The sequence below is a fragment of the Rhinoderma darwinii genome, chromosome 5 (assembly GCF_050947455.1).
Source record: "Rhinoderma darwinii isolate aRhiDar2 chromosome 5, aRhiDar2.hap1, whole genome shotgun sequence".
In the NCBI taxonomy this organism is placed as follows: domain Eukaryota; kingdom Metazoa; phylum Chordata; class Amphibia; order Anura; family Rhinodermatidae; genus Rhinoderma; species Rhinoderma darwinii.
Genome location: NC_134691.1, coordinates 69,072,488 through 69,095,010, shown reverse-complemented (window position 1 = coordinate 69,095,010; position 22,523 = coordinate 69,072,488). Strand labels below are relative to the sequence as shown.

At 41.6% G+C, this 22,523-nt stretch overlaps 2 protein-coding genes across 4 annotated transcripts in view; one reads left to right on the top strand and one right to left on the bottom strand.

Annotated features, from left to right (window-relative positions):
- Positions 1-4,997, bottom strand: part of ELOC (elongin C) — a 12,127-nt gene extending 7,130 nt beyond the window's left edge. The window contains exons 1-3 of one of the 2 annotated variants that reach the window (XM_075826112.1): positions 4,914-4,997; positions 3,735-3,999; positions 1,675-1,711 (exon numbers count right to left, since the gene is read on the bottom strand). In XM_075826112.1, the coding sequence (XP_075682227.1) occupies positions 1,675-1,711; positions 3,735-3,869 (172 nt within the window). In that variant the 5' untranslated portion in view covers positions 3,870-3,999; positions 4,914-4,997. The remainder of the gene's footprint in view (positions 1-1,674; positions 1,712-3,734; positions 4,000-4,913) is intronic. The other variant, XM_075826113.1, reaches the window with a different exon arrangement.
- On the top strand, positions 4,986-22,523 carry TMEM70 (transmembrane protein 70). Of its 2 annotated transcripts, none has more exons than XM_075826111.1 (3): positions 4,986-5,175; positions 11,685-11,796; positions 22,043-22,523. In XM_075826111.1, exons 1-3 carry the CDS (start codon positions 5,071-5,073, stop codon positions 22,489-22,491), a joined length of 666 nt encoding a protein of 221 aa, XP_075682226.1. In that variant the 5' UTR covers positions 4,986-5,070; the 3' UTR covers positions 22,492-22,523. The 2 variants fall into 2 exon arrangements, with proteins under 2 accessions (XP_075682226.1, XP_075682225.1); XM_075826110.1 differs by having other exon boundaries at positions 4,989-5,265.

The following is a 22,523-nucleotide window of genomic DNA, read 5'->3' as shown; positions in this document are numbered from 1 at the left end:
CGCTAATTCAATTCCCAATAGGATGAAATTATCGATCAGCTGCTCTCTAACTAAGGCCTTATTCACACGAGCGTATTTCATGTTCGTGTCACACGCATTAAAACAACGGACGTTACATGGACCTATGCAATTCAATGGGGCCATTCAGAGTTTTTCACGCAGAGTGTGTCCGCTGCGTGAAACTCGCTGCCTGTCCTATATTCGTGCGTTTTTTGCGCATCACGCACCCATTGAAGTCATTGGGTGCATGACAATCACGGACAGTACACGGACGCACATCCTTGTGCCATGCGTTTTTCACGCAACAGTTGCTAAAGAAACGATGAGGAAAAAAAGAACACCTCCTTCAGTTTATTTTGCTGACGCAAACATTTGCGTGACATACGGCCATAAAAACCGCAGACACGGACTGTACACGCATGTCACGCCTTAATCTCTATATGTATTAGAGCTCTATATATCTATTGTTCTTCAATAGCCAATCTAGTAAACTGCAGAAAGTCTCAAATAAATCAGATCTTGAGTCTATGCCACATCCAGGAGTAGTGTTTTAACTTCAGTTTTCCCTAATATATGTAAACCCAGCCTAAGTTATGCTACATTTCTATTTTGCACATATTTTTGAATGAAATAAATATACAAACAACGTAATAAAAATAAAATGTACCAATAAAGTCCATAGCTATCAACCCAAATCAAAACTGAATCCTCATATAATGCAATGGGCAACAATACCCTGTACACACAGCAATATGCAATGCACAGGGGAATGACAAATCAGCAACTCAACAATGAAATAAAAAATGCAAAAATACAGTTGTTCTTCAGATAACATTAAAGAGCATGGTTTTCAGCTATATACCGTAGATAATCATGATGGTCACCATATTATATGTGCCCCAAACGGTTAGGTTTATATACGGCAGGAGGTGAAAGATAACAAAACCGTCTCTGGATGGCGCTTCACTTCAGAATCCAAACCTGCTACGTGATAGAAATAATGGGACTGTTCTGGCCGGTAACCTCCAGTTACTTCTATTACATCGCTGCAAACCACACTGTTTTATGTTATGTGCAGAACAACTGCGTTTATGGTTTCTTCTTTTCACAGTTTCAATTGCTGATTTTATCGGGTTGTGTCACACCCCAGTGCATGGGATGTTGATACCGGGTATTGTTAGCCCATTGTATTTCAGGAGGATTTTCTTTTTATTTGGGTCGAGCACTACAGTGTATGTTTATTGGTACAAATAATAAATATCTTGCGCTATGTGAGGTTTTCTTTCTTATTCATTATGGGTTCTGCTCCTTTCAAGCCCTCTTACAATACATTGTTGAGTAGCTTCCTCTACAAACTGACAGCTGATTGGCCTCACATTCATTGCTGTACAAGAGTAAATATGATTGAACAAGTCTATGGGGTGGAGCTTTTTCCACTAATTATTTGACCAGAGTTAAAGCGCATATTCAAATGTTGCTACTTCCGCTTCTGCAGCCTGCATGTACGCTACACATAAAATAAGTAATACTGATAGCATTCAGATACTTTCTCCTGCTTTCTGATCCAAATGAAAGAGGAAACAGAAAAAAATGGAGAAGAGAAAATCAGTACATTGTTTCCATAGGATATGTTTGTATAGGATATAATATACGTACAGAAAATACTGAACCTACCCATCCTAATGATGACGTGTCTTCTGGATAATGATTTCTAAAGAACAAATAAAAAAGCAGAATTATTTCATCAATACACAAGTGCAGTACTAGTCACGGTATAGTTCTTAGTTACACCTCCCAGTAAGCAACGAAGGACTTTCTATACAAAACATTTTTTGGTGCAAATTATCAGCAAACTACTTGAACAGCAATTCCACTGATATATTATTACTAGAATATTTCCCTCAAATGACAAAACTGATGACAAGTCTGCTAAGGAAAAATTTAACTCTCCCTTTCCCTCAGTCAAAAAACCTTCCCAATTTTGATGCAGGGATTTTTAACTCCACTCCTCTGATATGGAAGTAGTGTTGTAGAATGGCAGTCATTCTAGAAATAAAATTATTAGGAAATTGCAGGGGAAAAAAAATACCAAATAAGGAATGAAGGGGAGAGAGATACAAGCACCGCGGCCCCTTCAGAACAGCTGATCGGCAGGGGTAAGAGTAGTCGGACTCCCACCAATTAGATATTGATGGCCTATCCTGAGGATAGGCCATCAATTTCTTACAGCTGGACAACCCCTTTTTAAGGTGTATGAGCAGCTGTAGTTACAGATAAGCTGCATACAAAGTCCAACTAGGAGCTCGCAGAATTGCTACTTTTGCTCTTTGTATGAAAGCAAAGAAAACAACATATAGTTAAATATCAGTATAAGATAAGTATAGGAATCGATTCATACAGTTTAGTCCCTTTTACGCAGCCAATGATCAGGGAAACTAGTGTTCATGTGACCGCTCTTTCCCGATCACTGTGCTGTGTCAAAAGGGCCAATGATCAGCCGACGAACAAGCAAAAGCCCTTTCATTGGCTGATTGCATCGTTTATGCAGCAATAAATATTATTGCTGTCGGCAGCACATTTTCCTGTGTAAACATGTGCTGCCGACATGAAAGAAACGTATGGGGACGAACGATCGCTCACCCCCATACATTACTGACCATTGCTCCCTGTAAAAGGAGCAAACAACCTGTCTCATTGATCCGCTCTCATTCTCGCGGCCCATATCGTCCCGTTTAATAGAATCCATAGGTCACATTTAGGCCCCATGCACACGACAGCAAAAAACCTCCGTTTTTGCGGACCGCAATTGCAGTGCGCAAAAACGGAGCCATTCACTTTCATTGAACACTGACACCTTTCCGTAGCACTACGGAAGGGTGTCAGTGCCGTGGAAATGTTCCGGGAATTATGGAACATGTCCGTTCTTTCGCATTTTGCGGGCCGTGCTCCCATACTTTGTATGGGAGCACGGCCCGAAAATGCGGCTGTCAGTCAGCGGCCGGCCGTGCCCGCAATCGCGGGCCATGATTGCGGGCACGGTCGTGCGCATGGGGCCTTAGACTTGGTAGATTTTCAGTCTGGATGCCCCACTGAAAATTTGCAAGTACATTACATATGGCAGATTAAGACACACTACCGCCACATGTCTAGTATATAGCGGATTTTCATTGCGTCAAATCCACAACAAATTCCACACGTAACTGCTTCTGATGGTAAATGTAGTTCAAAAGTGGAGATTACTTTTAAAGAAAACCATACGGTCACATTGCTTCTTAAAAAATATCATGCACAAGAAATGTATTAGACTGCGTCCGACAACCGTCATTGCGGGCACATTTTTGCTTCCATATTGTGGCCATAACACCCGGACCTCAGCAGGTCAACTGAACTTAATTAACCCTATGATGATCTACATTCAGCTCAGGTGAAACAAGCGAGGTCCTGGTGTTAAACCAGACACAAGCCGGGAAATCTAGAAAACAAACTATGTGGACACCATTACAGTTCCCACCCAGCTTTCCCAGGCCACTGAAAACCAGCCTATGTATGCAGTGATGAAGAAACGTGTGCTTAGATTACGGGCCTAACACTGTGACAGCTGCATGGATGTACATAGGGACAGCTGGGGAAACAGACCAGAGTCCGGGTACTATACAACACACTGATATGACGCAGCCCTGGGCTCCCCCACAGTACAGGTAACACGCAGCCTCATTATACCGCGCTACACGTACCACACAGCAGCCACTCACCCGGCCGGGCACCCGGTTCTCCCACAACAGGCTCGCTGACCACCTAGCGACGGAAATCACAATCACTTCCGGAAGGTCTCGCCCGTGCAGTGGAACCGGAAGTGACGTCAATTCCATGCGTCAACTAGAAGGTTTCCATGGTAACCGACAGTGAGGCTGTCTCGTTCCCAGTATCGTATACGTCGGTGGTTTTTGGGGATTCTTTATTTATCAAACTGTATTCGCCTGTAGAGGCACTGTTTTTTTTCTAGGGAGGAAGATAGTGCGATAAAATGACTGTAATATTGTTATATATTGCACAACAATTGAGGCCTAACAGGCTGCTGTTTATGGCAGTCTGTAACAGGGACACAGACTATATAGAACATCATAATACTACTGTCTTCCTGGAGCATGTCAATTTACACCCCTTTCACACCACAATTCTTCTAGATGCTTTTTTGACCCCCCCCCCTCCAAAAAAAAAAACTCTTTAGAAATATTCTTGTGAAGTTTCCCTAAGTTATTTATGAGCTAAATGTTTACCAAAGATGGCATACGTTTATGTGGAACAAGGTCCTAAATGTTGTTTGTTTTTTTCAGCATAGGAAATAACATAGGCCTTTACACTATTGTTTTTTCTAAAAAAGAGAAAGTATATATGTATATTTTTTTCTAAAATCAAACTCAATGAGTTGATGTATGTAAACATCTGATATATGTTTAAATCATTTTTTTTTTTTACATACTTTTCTGTCTAAAATAGTCTAATTCTGCAAAAAAAAAATAATAAAAGGAAGGAATGGATCTTTATAAAAACAATATACGGTAAATCACAGATTATTCAGAAGTATCTCGAAATAGGAGACCTCTCCAGGCCACCACTAGGGGGTGCTAGTTACATGTGTTATATATTGCTCCCATTTACTTGAAATATGTATGTAGTGAGCTCCCCCTAGTGGCAGCTGCAGGCAGTCAGAATTCCTCTGGCTGTGTGAAGGCTGGCATAGTTTAGGTGGGGCACCGTGTTGGCAGTATTCTACAGAGGTTATTCTACTGGCACTAACGTTCAACTTGAATTTTAAATGTAAGTCCCTTAAAAGTGACCCTCCACATTATACAGTCACTATGGTAACTGGCATGCTGGGTCAAGTCCCATCATATGCCTCACACCGCACTCACTCCATTTCCCTCATGCTTCACTGTTAGCGGTAAACCCCGCCTACTACATGTCGGTCATGTGACTTTGCCGTCACACAATTTTACTCTAGACGTAACCGCCGCAGCATGACAATTGTACTACATCCGGGGCACACATGCTGTAGTAAGGGCCCTTCTAATGTATCCGGGTGGCACATCCGGGTCACCGGCACAGAGGACGAGGATGCTGTGGGTCGCTGTGTGTGGGGGGCGCACTCTAGCACAAGGGGTGTTGCGGAGGACGGTGTGTGTGGGAACCGGGGGTGCTCGGACACGTCTGTCCTTCCTGTCCCTACACAGCAGAGCGCCGTGCAATGTGTTGCCCGGTAGTCAGGTGAAGCATGACATTGAGTCTGTGTGTTAGCTGCACACTGTATGAGATTCAGGCTGCACTGGGTTGGGCTCCATGTACGTCACGCGACATGTTCAGCGTACGTCACTCTGGACTCCTGTGCAGCGCCAACAAGAAGACAGAATCTGACAAATGAAGTTTTGGTGTTTATGGAGAAGTCTGTTATCTTATAAATCAGGATGTACTGCGTTATATCAGACCACGTGGGGGAGGTTTATCAAAAGCAGAGCAAAGGAAACGTTATAAAGTTGCCCATAACAACCAATCAGATTTCAGCTTTCATTTTCCAAAGGGTCTCTGAAAATTGAGAAATGGAATGTGATTGTTTGCAAGAGGCAACTACACAGCTTCAACTTTGCTCCACCTTTGATAAATATCCCCCCAATTGTTTTATTAATCTTTGCAATCACCCACCCTAAGACCCTGTTCACACAGGTTTTTTGCAGGCAGAAAAAAATCTGCCTCAGAATTCCTTCAGGAATTTTGAGGCAGATTTTGAATTGCCTGCACTTTTTATTTTTGCGGCGTTTTTTTTACCCACTGCCATTGAATCGAATGCAAGGACTGCGGGCAAAAAACGCTTCAAAATGTGCCTCGCATTGATTTCAATAGGGGGTCAGAGGTGGAAACTGCCAAGAAAGAAGAACATGCCGTATTCATATATGGACGGTAATATCAGGAGCTTCAGGAGCTTCCCTGGGCATAATGCTTCAGGTAGCACCCTCCACAGGGGGTTCGGGCGATGTATGCCTATACAGTGGGATAGGTTTCAGCTTTCTTTTGGGGATATATATCGGGAGCTCTCCCAACGTGTATCTATAACCGAAGGCTCGCCTAAGGGTGAATGCACACATCGCAGTAGAATGCATGTACACAGCATTAGGGCTTGTCCACACGCAGCAGAATTGCCCTGTATTTTCTGTCCGGCGTTGCGGATGGAAAATACGCAGCAGAATACAGTAGCAGCAAAGTGGGTGAGATTTAACAAATCTCCACGCGCTGCGTAAAAATACCGACCAGAAATTGACCTGCGGTGCGTATTTTTCGGACTGCTGCAGAAAGTGTGCAGAATTGCTGCGTTTTTCAGAGAATATGTCTCCGTCTCCCATCATTGAGAAAAACGCAGCAAAATCCGCACCATTTTCTGCAGTCAAAAAACGCAGGAAATGGTGCGTTTTTTCAGCAGAGGAATGTCTGCTATTTTCAACAGAATTGCTGCAGAAATCTTCTGCAGCAATTCCGTTACGTGTGGACAAGCCCTTGCAGCACACGGCATGTGGATAAAGTTTTGAAATCCCCATCCAGATATAGTGGAAACATTCTGCACATAATTCAGGACACTGCAGATTTGTAAATTCACAGCATGTCACTCCTGTCACAGATTTTCACTGGGGATTAAATGTTTAGCAGGAAAATCTGTCTGCTATGTGTGAATCTATGCTAATGATTCATCGTTATACACGCCACCCTATTACCAACATACACCACTGTTTACACCATAATTCACTGTTACCCCGTTATTACATGTTGTATTTGGTGCAGTTTCCGGCAACAATTCACATGCTGCAGAAAATTTCTGCACAGGTTCTTTCTGTGGTGTGGAAAACCAAATCAGCGAAGATAAGTAGCATTGTATTTATTTCTGCGGATTTCCACACGCGGATTAACCCTTTGTTTCAAAGAACTACTGCCAAAGCCTTCATGGTTGTTAAAGAGGCTCTGTCACCAGATTCTCAAATCCCTATCTCCTATTGCATGTGATCGGCGCTGCAATGTAGATAACAGTAAAGTTTTTTTATTTTTTTTTAAACGTTAATTTTTGGCCAAGTTATGAGCTATTTTATTTATATGCAAATGAGCTTTGAAATGGACAACTGGGCGTGTTTTTTTTTCGTATGTCCAACTGGGCGTGTTTACTTGTTTTACTAACTGGGCGTTGTGAGTAGAAGTGTATGATGCTGACGAATCAGTGACCAATCAGCATCATGCACTCCTCTCCATTCATTTACACAGCACATAGTGTTCTTACTAGAACGATGTGCAGCCACATACACAAGTGTCCTGATAATGAATACACATGACCTCCAGCCTGGACGTCATGTGTACTCAGAATCCTGACACTTCTGATTCTTTCCTGCGAGATTACGAGGTAAACGAGATTTCGTTTCTCTTGCTGGAAATCTCACAGAAAAGATTCAGAAGTGTCAGGATTCTGAGTACACATGACGTCCAGGCTGGAGGTCATGTGTATTCATTATCAGGACACTTGTGTATGTGGCTGCACATCGTTCTAGTAAGAACACTATGTGCTGTGTAAATGAATGGAGAGGAGTGCATGATGCTGATTGGTCACTGATTCGTCAGCATCATACACTTCTACTCACAACGCCCAGTTAGTAAAACAAGTAATGATCTAGCAGGCAGTCGCTCCAGGCAGACCTGGGGGCCTTTATTAGGCCCCCGGCTGCCATTAGAGACACAGACACTCGGCGATCGTATTGCCGGGTGTCGATGGGGGAGAGAGGGAGCTCCCTCCTTCTCTCCAAAACCACTCAGATGCGGTGCACGCTATTCGCACCGCATCTGAAGGGTTAAACGGGTGAGATCGATACTAATATCGATCTCACCCGGCAGAGCAGGGACGCTCCCAGCCCTCAGCTGCCTCTAGCAGCTGAGAGCGGGGAGATTTGACACTCCCTGCTCTGTTTACTTTATCCTGATGCAGTGCCGTAAAAAGGCACATGCATCAGAATAAAGCCCGTTAGTGGCCGCCGTTAAAAGGCGTATTGGCGGTCACTAACGGGTTAAGAATGGAAGTCATTATGCTTATGTGAACAGAGCGATTCCTCAATCCTATACGTTCAGCTTTGCCACTAAAAGGGAAAGTTTTATCAGGAAATTACCTATTGTTTTAAGGGGTATTCCCATCTCCGACGTTTATGGCATATCCACAGGATATGCAATAAATGTCCGATAGATGTGGGTCCCGCTTTGGGACCCGCACCTATTTCTAGAACTGGCCCCCTGAACCCCATGCTACTTTCTCCCACTGTCGCTGGACCCCGAGTTAAGAAGCTGCCGGGAGTTATGGAAACACGAGTTTTATGACCTACGGTTCCATAACTCCCATAGAAGTGAAAGGAAGTTACGGAAACAGTGTAGAACAGAGAGTTTCTAGTTTGAAAGGACCGTGAAGTTATCTGATGTGTAACCTGATATATCATATAATAATAATAATAATAATCTTTATTTATATAGCGCCAACATATTACGCAGCACTTAACAATTTAGAGGGGACATGAAACAAACAATATCAGACATTACATAGTGGCAAAGTTAATTTACAATTCAAACCTGGGGAGTGAGGACCCTGCTCGCAAGAGCTTACAATCTATGTGTAAATAAGGGAGACACAAAGTATAATAGTGTTTGTTCTGTACAATGGTCCGGCCATTTTTATACACATGGGGTGGTAACATAAAGCTGCATGAGCCGGTCACCAGCCAGTATCCGTGTATGACGGACATGAAGAGAAGGAGTGTGAGGGAATCTTATTCTGATCACTAATCTAAAAGGAGGGCCATGGAAAGGAGTCAGATTAGGGAATGTTATAGGCCTGTCTAAATAGATGTCTTTTCAGGGCACGTTTAAAACTGTGGATATTGGGAATTAATCGGATTGTCTGGGGTAGTCTTTCCAGAGGACGGGTGCAGCACGAGAGAAATCTTGGAGACGGGAGTGGGAGGTTCGGATTATGGAGGATTTTAATCTAAGGTCGTTGGCAGAACGTAGAGCCCGAGTAGGGTGGTAGACAGAGATGAGGGAGGAGATGTAAGGACGTGCAGCACTGTGGAGAGCTTTGTGGGTGAGAGTAATAAGGCCTGATTCACAGGAACGTTTTGTACGTCCGTGTGCTGTCAGTGAAAACAACGGACAGCACACGGGCCTTTGCAACTCAATGGGGCTATTCAGACATGCATGATTTTTCGCGCAGCGTATTTCTGTTGCGTGAAACTCACTGCATGTCCTATTCTGGTGCGTTTTTGCGAGTCACGCACACATTGAAGTCAACCGGTGCGCGAAAATCACGGACAGCACACGGACGTCGTCCATGTGCTGTCCGTGATTGACGCACCAGTTGCTAAAGAAATGCAGAGAAAAAAAATTCATAAAAAAATGTGCACCAACTCTGACATGAAAAACGGATGCCACACACTGATGGCACGCGGAACTGTAACGCAGGCAAAATGCGTTTTTTGCAGACGCAAAACTGACATTGGTGTGAATCGATCATATATACATACTGCAGATAACAATTTGTGGCAGTGAATATGATGTAAAATATAAAATCATACAGTGAATCGTGAAGATAAAACAGAACGTTCCAAAACGTGCCCTTTCCTATAAACAATGTTGTTTATAGAAAAGGGCACATTTTTTTAGCCTGCCCACACATGTTTTATGTGGGGGACCATTGAGAGGGAACAATCTTATTTTGATATGTCCTGGTACTTTTTAATTGTTTTTAATTATGTTTTAAGTGTTTGGGCTATTTGATTTTCATATGAATAAGGCTACTGGATGCCGGTATTTTTTTTCCTTTTTTTTGTACTGATTAAATGTTTGGCATCATCAAGAGCATAGTTTCCAACAGTCCCGAATTATTGTCCTGGGCACTGTCCCACAATTGCAGGGGCGGCAGTTTTTTTTAAAAATGTCTCACTTTTTTAAATTGTCCGTTATCTAATGATTTTATCCAGTGGATAACAGCTGATAATAAATGCCTCTTAAATGGTTTACAACTTTCGGCTGGCCGCACGTCATCCACCCCCTCTCCCTGTCGGACATAAAATAAAAAAATGTATGCTCTTCTCACTGCTTCTTTTTGCTTCTCCCCACTGGGTCCCCTTAGGCTACCTAAAGGCCAGTTCACACAGAGTTTTTTTTACATGGAAACCACGTCGGAATCAGCGTTAAAAACATCCGAAATCTCCTCCCATTGATTTCAATGGGAGGCGGAGGCGTTTTATTTTCGCATCGGCTTTTAGCCGCTCACGGTAAAAAAAGCGGCATGCTCTTTCTTGCCGCGATTTCGCCTCTGACATGCCATTGAAATTAATGGGAGGCAGAGAAAGTGTTTTTTGCCCGCGGCGCTCAAAGGCCTCAGGCCAAAAATAACCACGAAAATCGTGGCAAGAATTTACAGCCAGGTAAAAATCTGCCTGTAAAAAGAAACTCTATGCGAGCATGGCCTAAGTATGCTGCGGTTCACACAAGGGCCTGATGCCGAGCAGTGTCAGGGCCTTATATGCAATGCAGCACTCAACGCCCTGAAGCTGCCGGTTGTGCCTTGTATGAGCCGTGGCTTGCTGAGGGAGTCTGAGGGGAAACGGCGAGGTGGGTAAAGTATACATATTTTTTTTCTATTGTGGCAAAGGGAGGAGTTAGTCTAATCGGGGGGGGGGGGGGGGGGGCAATGTACGGGTCCGGCACAGGCCTCTGTCTTGATACGCCCCACAGAGTAAAATCTACACCAGCTGATCAGTGGCCACATTATGGAGGAGTTGGGCAGGATTTCTGTAGGGACAGGGAGGACTTGTTCCAGTGAGACATTCATGGCACCAAGGAGCAAAGAATTTAAGGCAAATTCCAACCTCTTCCAATGGCAGGCATCATAAATTCTGTGGATCCTGTCAAATTTGGTGGCATCTGCTGACTTGACAAAAGTCTTTAGTCTCTGACCAGCTCTATCAGAAGAAAAATGGATCAGGTTGGCCATGCATAGATAAAGTGATATTCTGCTTTGAAATGGGCGCACCCCAATGTGTATGGTGCCATTATGTTTATACCCACTTTGCCTGCAATCCCATCAGGGGCACAAAGCAAAACAGCTGACGGTGCAGTGATGGACGACCATGGTTTATAGGAATTTTTGTCCAGTTCTATAAACTGGCCCTAGATATGAGATTTTGTTTGGAAATATTTCCTATTTAAATGAGATCTTCTCACAAGTTTATTTCTGTGAAGCTTCCTGACAGTCCCCAACATCTCCCTTCGGGGGGAAACAAGGATCCGACTGGTTTGTTTTTAACCTAAACCATACTAAATCTAAACTTACTGTTTTCTCCTAGATTTGGGGCTGTAGAGGTGTCAGGTAGTGGCTCTCTCTCTCTCTCTCTCGATACAAATTATGGGGGAGTTTGTGTTATCTGTTGAACAGTAATTCAGTTGACTGGTCTATGTCTATGAGCAGCATTGCTTCCTCATGAGGTGAACCTACAAGGACTGTATCTATTATTTGTATATTACAGCTTTTACACTGTCTGACACAAACATTTCTTACATTTTGTTTGTTTACATTTTGTGCATTTTTAAATTTTCTATTAATTTCTCTACAATAGGTTTCTGTACCTGATGTGAAGTTTGTTCGTTTCGTCAGCACATCGTCCGCTCCAGTAGACCATGAGCCAGACAGATTGGTTTATATTGGAAACCTTGGAACAGCAGTGCTTGGTAAGTTCTTATATAGTCGGTATAACACCTTCAGGACTGAGCTCATTTTAGCCTTCAGGACCAGCCTCATTTTTTTCAAATCTGACGTGTCAATTTATGTGGTAATAACTTTGGAATGCTTTTACCTATCCAAGCGATTCTGAGATTTTCTCGTGACATCTTGTACTTTGTTACTTGAAAAATGTGGTCAATAAATTCATTTCTTATTTGTGAAAAACACCAACATTTTAAAAAATTATGAATTTTCTAATTTTAAGTGTACCTGCTTGTAAAACAGATAGTATTACCACACAAAATAGTTACTATTGTGATCGCAATGAGGTCACTTTACGCCTTGATCTCCATGCAGGTTCAAATCAGGTGGGGGGGGTGCGAGCTCGGAGAAGCAACAGATACACTGAGACGTTTCTCAAGGTAAAAATCCTTCTAATTTATTGGACTACAGTGCTCATATTTATAGCATCAGACGAACAAAGAACATTCCATAACATATGAGTCGTCTGTATATTCAAGCCTTACATCTTCCTTTCCCATATAGCTCATTGGTGGAGCACCAGGTATTCCCTTAGGTTTCCTTTATGCTTAGGGGGGTTGGTCAAGTGATTGACCACCATCTGTTTGCAATTCCAATGGACGGCAAAGCATCTGCAAACTATTTCTTCTCTTAACCTTTCTAAAATACCCATTCTATTGTAACACATGTTTCTCCTTTATAACCTTTCACTCCTTATGGTCCCAAATACATTATATATATATATATATATATATATATATATATATATATATATATATTCATGCCACAACACTATTTAATATATTCCACATGTCTACTTTATGTTGGCATCGTTTTTTGAGCGTACTTTAATTTTTCTAAGATGTTACAAGGCTTAGAACCTTAGCATCAATTTCTCACATTGCCAAGAAAATTTCAAAAGGCTATTTCTTCAGGGACCAGTTCAGTTGTGAAGTGTCTTTGAGGGGCCCATATGTTAGAAACCCCCCATAAAACACACCATTTTAAAAACTGCACCCCCCATAGTATTCAAAACCGCATTCAGAAAGTATTTTAATTCTTTAGGCGTTTCACGGGAATTGAAGCCAAAATAAATTTGTAATACATTTTTTTCTGTAACACAGATGGTTGTACCTGAGAAATAAAACTTAGTATTTATTGAGCAGATTCTGCAGTTTTTCGAAATATCCCACATGTAGCCCTGGTCTGCTAATGGACTGAAACACAGGTCTCCGAAGCAAAGAAGTAGTTAGCATTTTGACCCCACGGGTTTTTTGCTGAATTTATTGGAATCCGTCTGTGAAGATGAGAATCTGCTTTTTTTTCCTCTGGAAAAACATAGAATTTTCACATTTTTGCAAGGAATAAAGGAGAAAAAGCACACCAAAATTTGTACAGCAATTTCTCCCGATTACGGCAATACCCCATATGTGGCCATAAACTGCTGTTTGGACCCACAGCAGGGCTCAGAAGGGAAGGAGCGCCATTTGGATTTTGGAGAGCAGATTTTGCTGGAATGATTTTAGGTGCCACGTCGCGTTTGTAATGCACTGGAGGCACCAAAACAGTGGAAACCCAACCAAAAGTGGCCCCATTTTGGAAATTACACCCTCAATTAATTTTTCTAGGGGTATGATCACTTTTTTAACCCTATAGTTTTTTTGCAGAATCTTGTGGAAATCTTGCATGAAAATGTTTTTTTTTCCACAAATGCGTCATTTATAGGACATATTTTTCAAACATAACACATGAAACTGATGAAACGCACCCCAATATTTATTGCCCACTTTCTCCTGTGTTCAGAAAACCCCCCACTTGGGCCGTAATCTGCTGTCTGACCACACGCAAAAGCAAAGGAGCACAATGTGCCATTTTAGGACACTATTTTAACTTGAAGGGTCCCACTACATGCCTGCAAAGGTTTTGAGCTGGTAAAACAATGTAACACCCCTAATTGTGACCCCGTTTTGAAAACTACACCCCGATGGTATTCATCTAGGGGTTTGTGTCCCTAAACATTGGATTTGCCTGTACAAATGACTATGTCGTGCTAAAAAAATAAAAAAAAGCATATGACCAATAAATGTGTCAGTCCGTAGTGATAAGAACAGCATGTCACTTTGATATATAGTAAGTTAGATTGGGAAAAATTTTAAAAAAGATGTGAAACTGCTTTGAAGTGAAAGGCAGTATATTTAAAAAGTGGGGGAAACAAATACCGGGCATGTTCACAGTATAAAAGGACAGTCATTGAGATATCGATCTATCTATCTATCTATCTATCTATCTATCTATCTATCTATCTATCTATCTATCTATCTATCTATCTATCTATCTATCTATCTATCTATCTATCTATCTATCTATCTATCTATCTATCTATTAAACATATGTCTCAACAGGAAAATGGTTATGAGGGCTAGGTCACCAGCATGTGCGGATTTAGACCTCCCTTTGTCAGAATAGAAACTCCAAAATAATTATGAAAAACACTAAGAACAGAAGGAGTCATGCACTATTGTAATAAAGTTTGCCAATGGCATAGAAAAATAATTTTTATTGGACAATACAAAATACATAGAGTTAAAAAAGACTACAAATCTGAAGACTGTACACCTCCCAGGTGGTGAGGATGAACCTAAAGGAACCACTCCTTATATTGGCAGTTACAGGAAGAAGCTTATCTGACAGATAGTGAGACTAGGGCAGAAAATACAATGAAATAGCACTAGGCATAGGAGTCAGGGTATGTAAATTTAAGTAACATCATACATAAAGCCAGAGTCACAAAGCTATCGACGGTAAACATTGTAAGTGGATTCCAATCCGAGCAGAGAATCCCCACAAAGCAGACAAGTCTTCCCAGAGTATTGTCGCCACAAGAAAGGAGCAAGTAAAATATGTAAAGCACAGCATAAAGTGTTACTAACCCATGTGATTCCTGCAGTTCAGTATCTTCCCGAGTACGGAGAGACCCCGATGCGCGTTTCGCGTGGATGGCTTTTTCAAAAGGGGTATACTAACTTCAACTAGAGCCTTCTACTTTAAATATGCTGAATAATCCGATCAGCTGTTAAGATTTGACCAATGGGATCTCCCCGGCCGTGCCTGTCAGGCTGAGGCACCGCGAGACTCACGCACCTGAGAGCCGAGTTCCCACTGCGCACGCGCGGCTCCGGAAACCACGCATGCGCAGAAGAGCACAAACGGCAGACAGAGCCAAAGCCAGCGGTGACGCGTCTGACAGGCAGGGCCGGTTCATACAATCATAGAATGAGACACCCAGAGTAAGTTCCGAATTGAAACAGCTTTTAATGCTCCGGAAAAGTAAAGTAAAAGATGATCTGTTGTATACATTTCTAGTGGGACACAACTGAGGAAGACAATGTAATAAATCAGAAACCCCGAAGGGGGTAAAAAAATTTTTTGGTGACAAGTGACAACCATATATGCAGTGATAAACAAATACAATATATAATCAAGTGAATAAACATTTATCATTTCATATAAATAAATGAATAAACTGAAAGTGCACAGGGATGAATCCCTAGTAGAATGACATAATAATATTGTGTTATCAGCGTACAATGCTGAGAATCATCAACAGTGAAAGACGCCCCCACCGCCAAGAGGGGGATACAATATAACTGACTAAACAGTAACACTATATGTTTACTCCAAAAAATGTCAATCATACGGCATTTGGATGAAACATACATAATGTGATCATTTGTAATAACAGTGAGTGAAAAATAAAAAATAAAAAATAATAAATAAAAAATAAAAAAATAAATAAAAAATAAAATAAAATAAAAAATAAAAATAAAAAATAAAAAAATAAAAAATAATAAATAATAAAATAAATTAAAAAAATATAAAGTGTAATAAATTGTCCCACAGCGTATAGAGACGTTTAATACGACTCCAAACAGATCCGTCCAGAAAAAAATGGAGTCCCGCAAAACTCTTGACAGATGCCTCGAAATATCGATCTCAGGTCAGTATAAATGTATATGATCAGACACGGCAAAAGTAGAAAACTAGAAGAGGAAAAATTAAAAGTTAATGGACATACAGTATAAAAACACAAAATTTAAAAGAATGGTAGAAGAATTATAGGAAGGACGCAAAACTAAGTGTCTCATTCAAACCAACAGGGGCCATTGTTCCAAGGGTGATAATCCACTTGCACTCCCTCTGAGCTAACAATTTCTTGATGTCCCCACCTCTGATACCACAAATCACCCTATCTATCCCCCATGCTTTAAATGATTTTGGATCACCTGCATGGTAGGTTTTAAAATGTTTGGGGATTGTTTTGAGCAGTGTGAGATCTTCAATATCCCTAGCAGCGACTATGTCGCGCACATGTTCTCTAATTCTGATCCGTAATTGTCTGGATGTCAGACCATATGGTTGTCACTTGTCACAAAAATTTTTTTTTACCCCCTTCGGGGTTTCTGATTTATTACATTGTCTTCCTCAGTTGTGTCCCACTAGAAATGTATACAACAGATCATCTTTTACTTTACTTTTCCGGAGCATTAAAATCTGTTTCAATTCGGAACTTACTCTGGGTGTCTCATTCTATGATTGTATGAACCGGCCCTGCCTGTCAGACGCGTCACCGCTGGCTTTGACTCTGTCTGCCGTTTGTGCTCTTCTGCGCATGCGTGGTTTCCGGAGCCGCGCGTGCGCAGTGGGAACTCGGCTCTCAGGTGCGTGAGTCTCGCGGTGCCTCAGCCTGACAGGCACGGCCGGGGAGATCCCATTGGTCAAATCTTAACAGCTGATCGGATTATTCAGCATATTTAAAGTAGAAGGCTCTAGTTGAAGTTAGTATACCCCTTTTGAAAAAGCCATCCACGCGAAACGCGCGTCGGGGTCTCTCCGTACTCGGGAAGATACTGAACTGCAGGAATCACATGGGTTAGTAACACTTTATGCTGTGCTTTACATATTTTACTTGCTCCTTTCTTGTGGCGACAATACTCTGGGAAGACTTGTCTGCTTTGTGGGGATTCTCTGTGAGCACTTCCTGCTCAGATTGGAATCCACTTACAATGTTTACCGTCGATAGCTTTGTGACTCTGGCTTCATGTATGATGTTACTTAAATTTACATACCCTGACTCCTATGCCTAGTGCTATTTCATTGTATTTTCTGCCCTAGTCTCACTATCTGTCAGATAAGCTTCTTCCTGTAACTGCCAATATAAGGAGTGGTTCCTTTAGGTTCATCCTCACCACCTGGGAGGTGTACAGTCTTCAGATTTGTAGTCTTTTTTAACTCTATGTATTTTGTATTGTCCAATAAAAATTATTTTTCTATGCCATTGGCAAACTTTATTACAATAGTGCATGACTCCTTCTGTTCTTAGTGTTTTTCCTATCTATCTATCTATCTATCTATCTATCTATCTATCTATCTATCTATCTATCTATCTATCTATCTATCTATCTATCTATCTATCTATCTATCTATCTATCTATCTATCTATCTATCTATCTATCTATCTATCCTGGTTGTAGAACGTCCCATTAGCAGAATCAATCCCTATATGAGGGTCGAACATGCCAAGTGGCGTTGGCACTCCATAACAGATCCTTTACTTTACCAGCAGTATTATCGGGTAGATCAAGTTGCACAAAGTCATAAAAAAACTGCACTGATCAGGAACAGCTAGTTTAGCCTCCAAATAAAAAGAACTGCCGGCATCACCAAAAAGTAAAAAAGTACTAAGAATGAAAAGAACCGCTTTTTATAGCAGATCATAATAACAGGCAGAACAAAAAAATAGCAACATTCAAAAACTACAACCCTCAATGTATTCATCTAGGGGTATAGTGAGAATTTGTAGTTTTTGTTTTGGAGTTATTACAATTTTAGCCAGTGGGCAGAAAATGGGAAAATAAATAAAATTGCTTTATAATGGCTAATATGAAGGAGAAGACTGTTAAATAAAAAATAATTTAAAACTCTAATGAGGTGTGATAGATTTTGAAGCATTCTTTTATGCATATAGAATACTTATGAAGACATATATAGACAACAATACTAGAAGTGTAAATAGCCATAGTACAAGTAAAGCACTAACCAATATCAAAAAAATCTTTATTTGGAAAATATTTAAAAACACACATAGACCATCACATACAATATAAAACAACCAATAATAAAAATGTGGTAGTGGTATCTAGGAGCAACAAATGTATCATGCTATACATCCATGGAATCAAACAGTGTATTGTCAAGGTATTGACAATACTGTACAAGAATACCTCAACAGTTAACGTTATACTAAATATGTACACACTGGACAAAAAATACAAATGACCGTGTCCGAGAGACTGATCCAAGATATAAAAATATATAAAATCAGGATCAGATCCGTGTCAAATACCAACCCATATTCTACATGTCTGTCCCTAAATGAGTCAACCACAGACCACACCAAGACACCCCGACGTACGTTTCGCCGTCAGCTTTTTCAAGGACCCCTACTATGGTTATTTACACTTCTAGTATTGTTATCTATATAAGTCGTCTTAGTTATTCTATATCCAGTATTGACGTATATGGATGTTATTGCTGAAACAGGTTTTCTGTCTGGCCTGGGCTTTATAGGTATTTATATTCTTTTATGCATAGGCCAAGTTTTGTAGGGCATGTGTCGCATTGGTAGGTGTTGTCTCTTCTGATCCCTCTTCTTGTACACACCCTACATTTTTTTTAGGGTCTTCCTTTTTTCTCGGTAGGGGGTATTTCTGTGGGGAAATGCTGGTCTGGAATAATGGCACTTACATTACCTCCTGAAGAAGTACTCTCCCCCTCTGAGTTTCTAAATATGAGGGCCTTGATGACCTTGTCCTGGAATTGCAGGAAGGTTTCACGATTGCCTGCATACCTGGACACCACAAACGCATTATAAAATGCAATTTGGGTGAGGTGGACGACCAGCTTTTTGTACCATGTTTTGCTCTTACGCATGGCACTATATGGTTTGATCACTTGATCGGATAGGTCCACCCTTCCCATGAAGCGATTGTAATCCAGGATGCAGGTAGGCTTGGTGGTTGGAGTGCTGGATCCACGTACTGTAACCCGTTTGCTGCTAGAATTATGAATGGTGGATAATCTATGCATGTCCTTAAATTTAAGAAAGAGCAGATTATCGCTGCAGACAGCACTTCTTTCCCCTTTTTGCTACTTCTGCCCCAGCAGGGTTTTGGGGAGGCCCTTCTAATTCTTCCGGATGGTGCCACAGGCCACGGTGGATCTGGACGAAAGGGACTTCAGGAGGGGAATACAGTTATATAAAAATTGTCCACGTATAGGTGATATCCCTGACCAAGTAAAGGGTGTATCAGGTCCAAAACTATTTTGCCACTGATACCAAGAAATGAGAGGCAGTCTGGGGGTACAATATGTCAGAGGACCAGTAGTCCCGGATACATGTTTTTTTGTTTTTTTTTATGAGGCCCATGTGTAGCATTAGGCCCCAAAATTTTTGGCGTTCCACTGGGTTTGTGGGGGTCCAGCTTTGAACTCTGGCATTATACGAGGTGGGATTGCTGGCAATAAACTGCTCTGCATACAAATTGGTCTGCTGGACTATCGCAGAAACGAATTCATCCGAGAAGAACAAATTTAAAAAAATCGAATTCCCTGAACCCCGCTCCCTCTAATTGGATCCCTGAGGAGGCAGTAAAGTTGGGATCCTGAGGGGTATAATTTACAGTGGGTACCCTTCATTTGAATCCGGCTGCGCAGGACCAACTGCTCTTCTGCGCTGTGGGAGGAGGGCTCATTAGACTCGCTAGATGAAGATGAACAAATTCCATCTCATCATCACTAGCAGTGTCTGTGTCGAAGCATATCATGGCATATGCCTCTTCTGGACTATAAAAATCTCTGGGCCATATTGGTACGGTACAGTATGTAATAACTATAAGGCTGGGTTCACACGACCTATTTTCAGACGTAAACAAGGCGTATTATGCCTCGTTTTACGTCTGAAAATAGGGCTACAATACGTCGGCAAACATCTGCCCATTCATTTGAATGGGTTTGCCGACGACCTGTCATTTACGCGTCGTCGTTTGACAGCTGTCAAACGACGACGCGTAAAAATACAGCCTCGTCAAAAGAAGTGCAGGACACTTCTTTCAGACGTAATTTGAGCCGTTCTTCATTGAACTCAAGAAGCCTCGCAAAATACGAGGAGGAGCATTTACGTCTGAAACGAGGCAGCTGTTTTCTCCTGAAAACAGTCTGTCATTTCAGACGTAAAAGCCTGCTACCGTGTGCACATACCCTAAAGCTAATAAAACTCCCTAAACTATTTTTTTTTTTTTAAACATTTTTTTTTTATACATTTTTTATTTATATATTTTTTTAAACTAAAATAACTAGAAAAAAAGTGTTCCCTAAAAATATAGGAGCAGGACGGAGCGCACTGTATAGGTCACAGGTGGTGACCAGGCACAGAGCTCAGGTAATGAGCTTATATAAAGTAGCGCTACCCCTAGCAAGACTCCCTACAATTGCTAAATAACTGTTTAATTTATTTTTGAAAACATTTTTTGTTTTATTTTTATTTATTTTTAACAAGAAAAAAAAGTCCCTAAAAATACAGGAGAGGACAGAATAGGTAGGGACAGAAGTCTGCAAGTAAACGGTCAGCAGGTGACTGACGTAAGCAGGATTAACAGGGGACAGAAGCTGGCGTCAGGGGTCAGTATAGGGTAAAATTGGGGATGGGATCTTTTTTCACAAAATTGACAGGGCCCTTCACAGAACTGACAGTAGGCAGGGATCAGCTGATGAGCATGGAGGGTGAGTTTATTTTATTATTTATTAGATTTTATGTAAAATTTTCAGTCGGACACAGTCTTCAAGTCTTCACTACAGCGATGACCAGCTCTGAGAAGCTCTGACACAGAAATAAGCTTCTCAGAGCCGGTAAACAGCGCTATGCCGTCATTGACAGCTGTGATCGATCAGTCACATTTGACTGACCAACCACAACGATTGCAGTCAAGGGACCGCTCTGATAGGTCCTGTGCCGGATGACTGTGAATCGTTTGACATGGTGACAGTTTGAATACGGGGCGTTACTGTACGCCCTTCTGGCACCGTTAAAAAGGATGTACAGTAACGCCCATTTGCGGGATGTGGTTAAAGGGAATCTTTCGGCAGTTTTGAGGCCTCAAAACTGCTGACAGAGCAAGGTAGGGGAGGGCATTGTAAACATACCTTTTGTTCCAGTGTTTAATTCCCCTGACGCCATGGTTGCAAGTGTCACGGAGGCGGGCACTTGATGTGAAAGTGTTCCTGGCCCCTTACTCACTGCCATCCCTGCTTCTCTGCTCTGAGTGACGGCTCTAGCGGTCTCCTGATTGGCTGAGTCGTCACTCGGTGCAGTGAGTAGCCCTTCTGACTGCCGTGTTGGGGGAATCGCGCATCAGTTTCGGTCATGCAACGTGGATGAGACAAAAGGTATGTTTACAATGCCCTCCCTGTTGACCGATTCCCTTTTAAATAGATATCCCTCCACCTGCCTATGCACATCTCACTTGACTGCTATGCTGGCGGGGCATACATGCAGGGTCACACTCAGCCCCCAGACCTTTTTGAGGTAATAGGTGATAACCGTTAATGGAATGTTGCAATGTTGTGACATATCAAGGTCGCTCTGCATTATTTTTGTATAGCCGCTCTCCCGGCCACCTGCTCTGCATGTAATTACCACCCAAAACTGGCATATTTCCGAGCAGGTAATCGAGATGGTGTCTGGAGTGTGAGTGGAGAGCAAGACTAGAGGAGTAGTATACGGCCACGCCATATAATTTTGCAAACAATCTGTAATGGTGTTATTGGTCTGCGGATGTGTTTCATATCGGCTTTTCTTACATGAATGGGTTGACTTGTAAATGATACATTCTCTTTATGTTAGAACTAAAAATATTATGCAGAACTTGTATTATACTCCCAGAGTGCCATATACTTGATCAGCTGATTCTGTATCCCTTCTGAGATATCGCAGAATGGACTAATGTCTATGCTGCACGCTATTCAGAAAATCCCAGAGAAGCAGAGAGGGGGTTTTCTCTTATTCTGGATCAACACAACATGAAAATAGTAGGCTGCACTTGATGGCCTGCTGTGTTTCGTTTTAATCTTGCTAACTGTGTGTCTATGTTACTAATGTAGCGTGTATCCTTCTTACAGGTGTAAAGTTCTTCTCCTACTCTACCAGCATGATCAGCTTACTTATCCTACCAATGATTTTGCTAGAGTCTGGCATTGGAGTGGACAGTCTTCCATTGAAAATTGCTTTTTTTAGCATGGTTGGATTCTTCACCTTTGTTACTCCTGTTACTTTGCATTTTGTGACAAAGGGATATGTGGTTCGCTTATATTACAACAAGGATAAAAACCTTTATACTGCAGTCACTTACAATGCCTTTCTAAGAGAAAAGAGGACTGATTTTTCTCCAGAGGATGTGGAAGTGCCTGGAATAAGCAAGATGTTCACAACGTTTTATGCCAAAAAGAAATCAATGCTGATAAATCCAATGTTGTTTCCCAATTCCAGTGATTATCAACACCTTATGGGCTATGATAAGCCCTTCACTTTTAATCCAGAAGACTTGAATCCTCCCTCTAAGGAAAAATAAATCACGTTTGTAAAGGTGTCATTTTCTTTGAA

Bases quoted from the DNA above. Each gene is read 5' to 3' on its own strand.
- TMEM70 (XM_075826110.1), top strand. From the start codon at position 5,071: ATGTATCCGGGTGGCACATCCGGGTCACCGGCACAGAGGACGAGGATG. The intron at 5,266-11,684 runs GTGAAGCATGAC...TCTCTACAATAG, and splicing joins ATGTGTTGCCCGGTAGTCAG to GTTTCTGTACCTGATGTGAA. The intron at 11,797-22,042 runs GTAAGTTCTTAT...TCCTTCTTACAG, and splicing joins CCTTGGAACAGCAGTGCTTG to GTGTAAAGTTCTTCTCCTAC.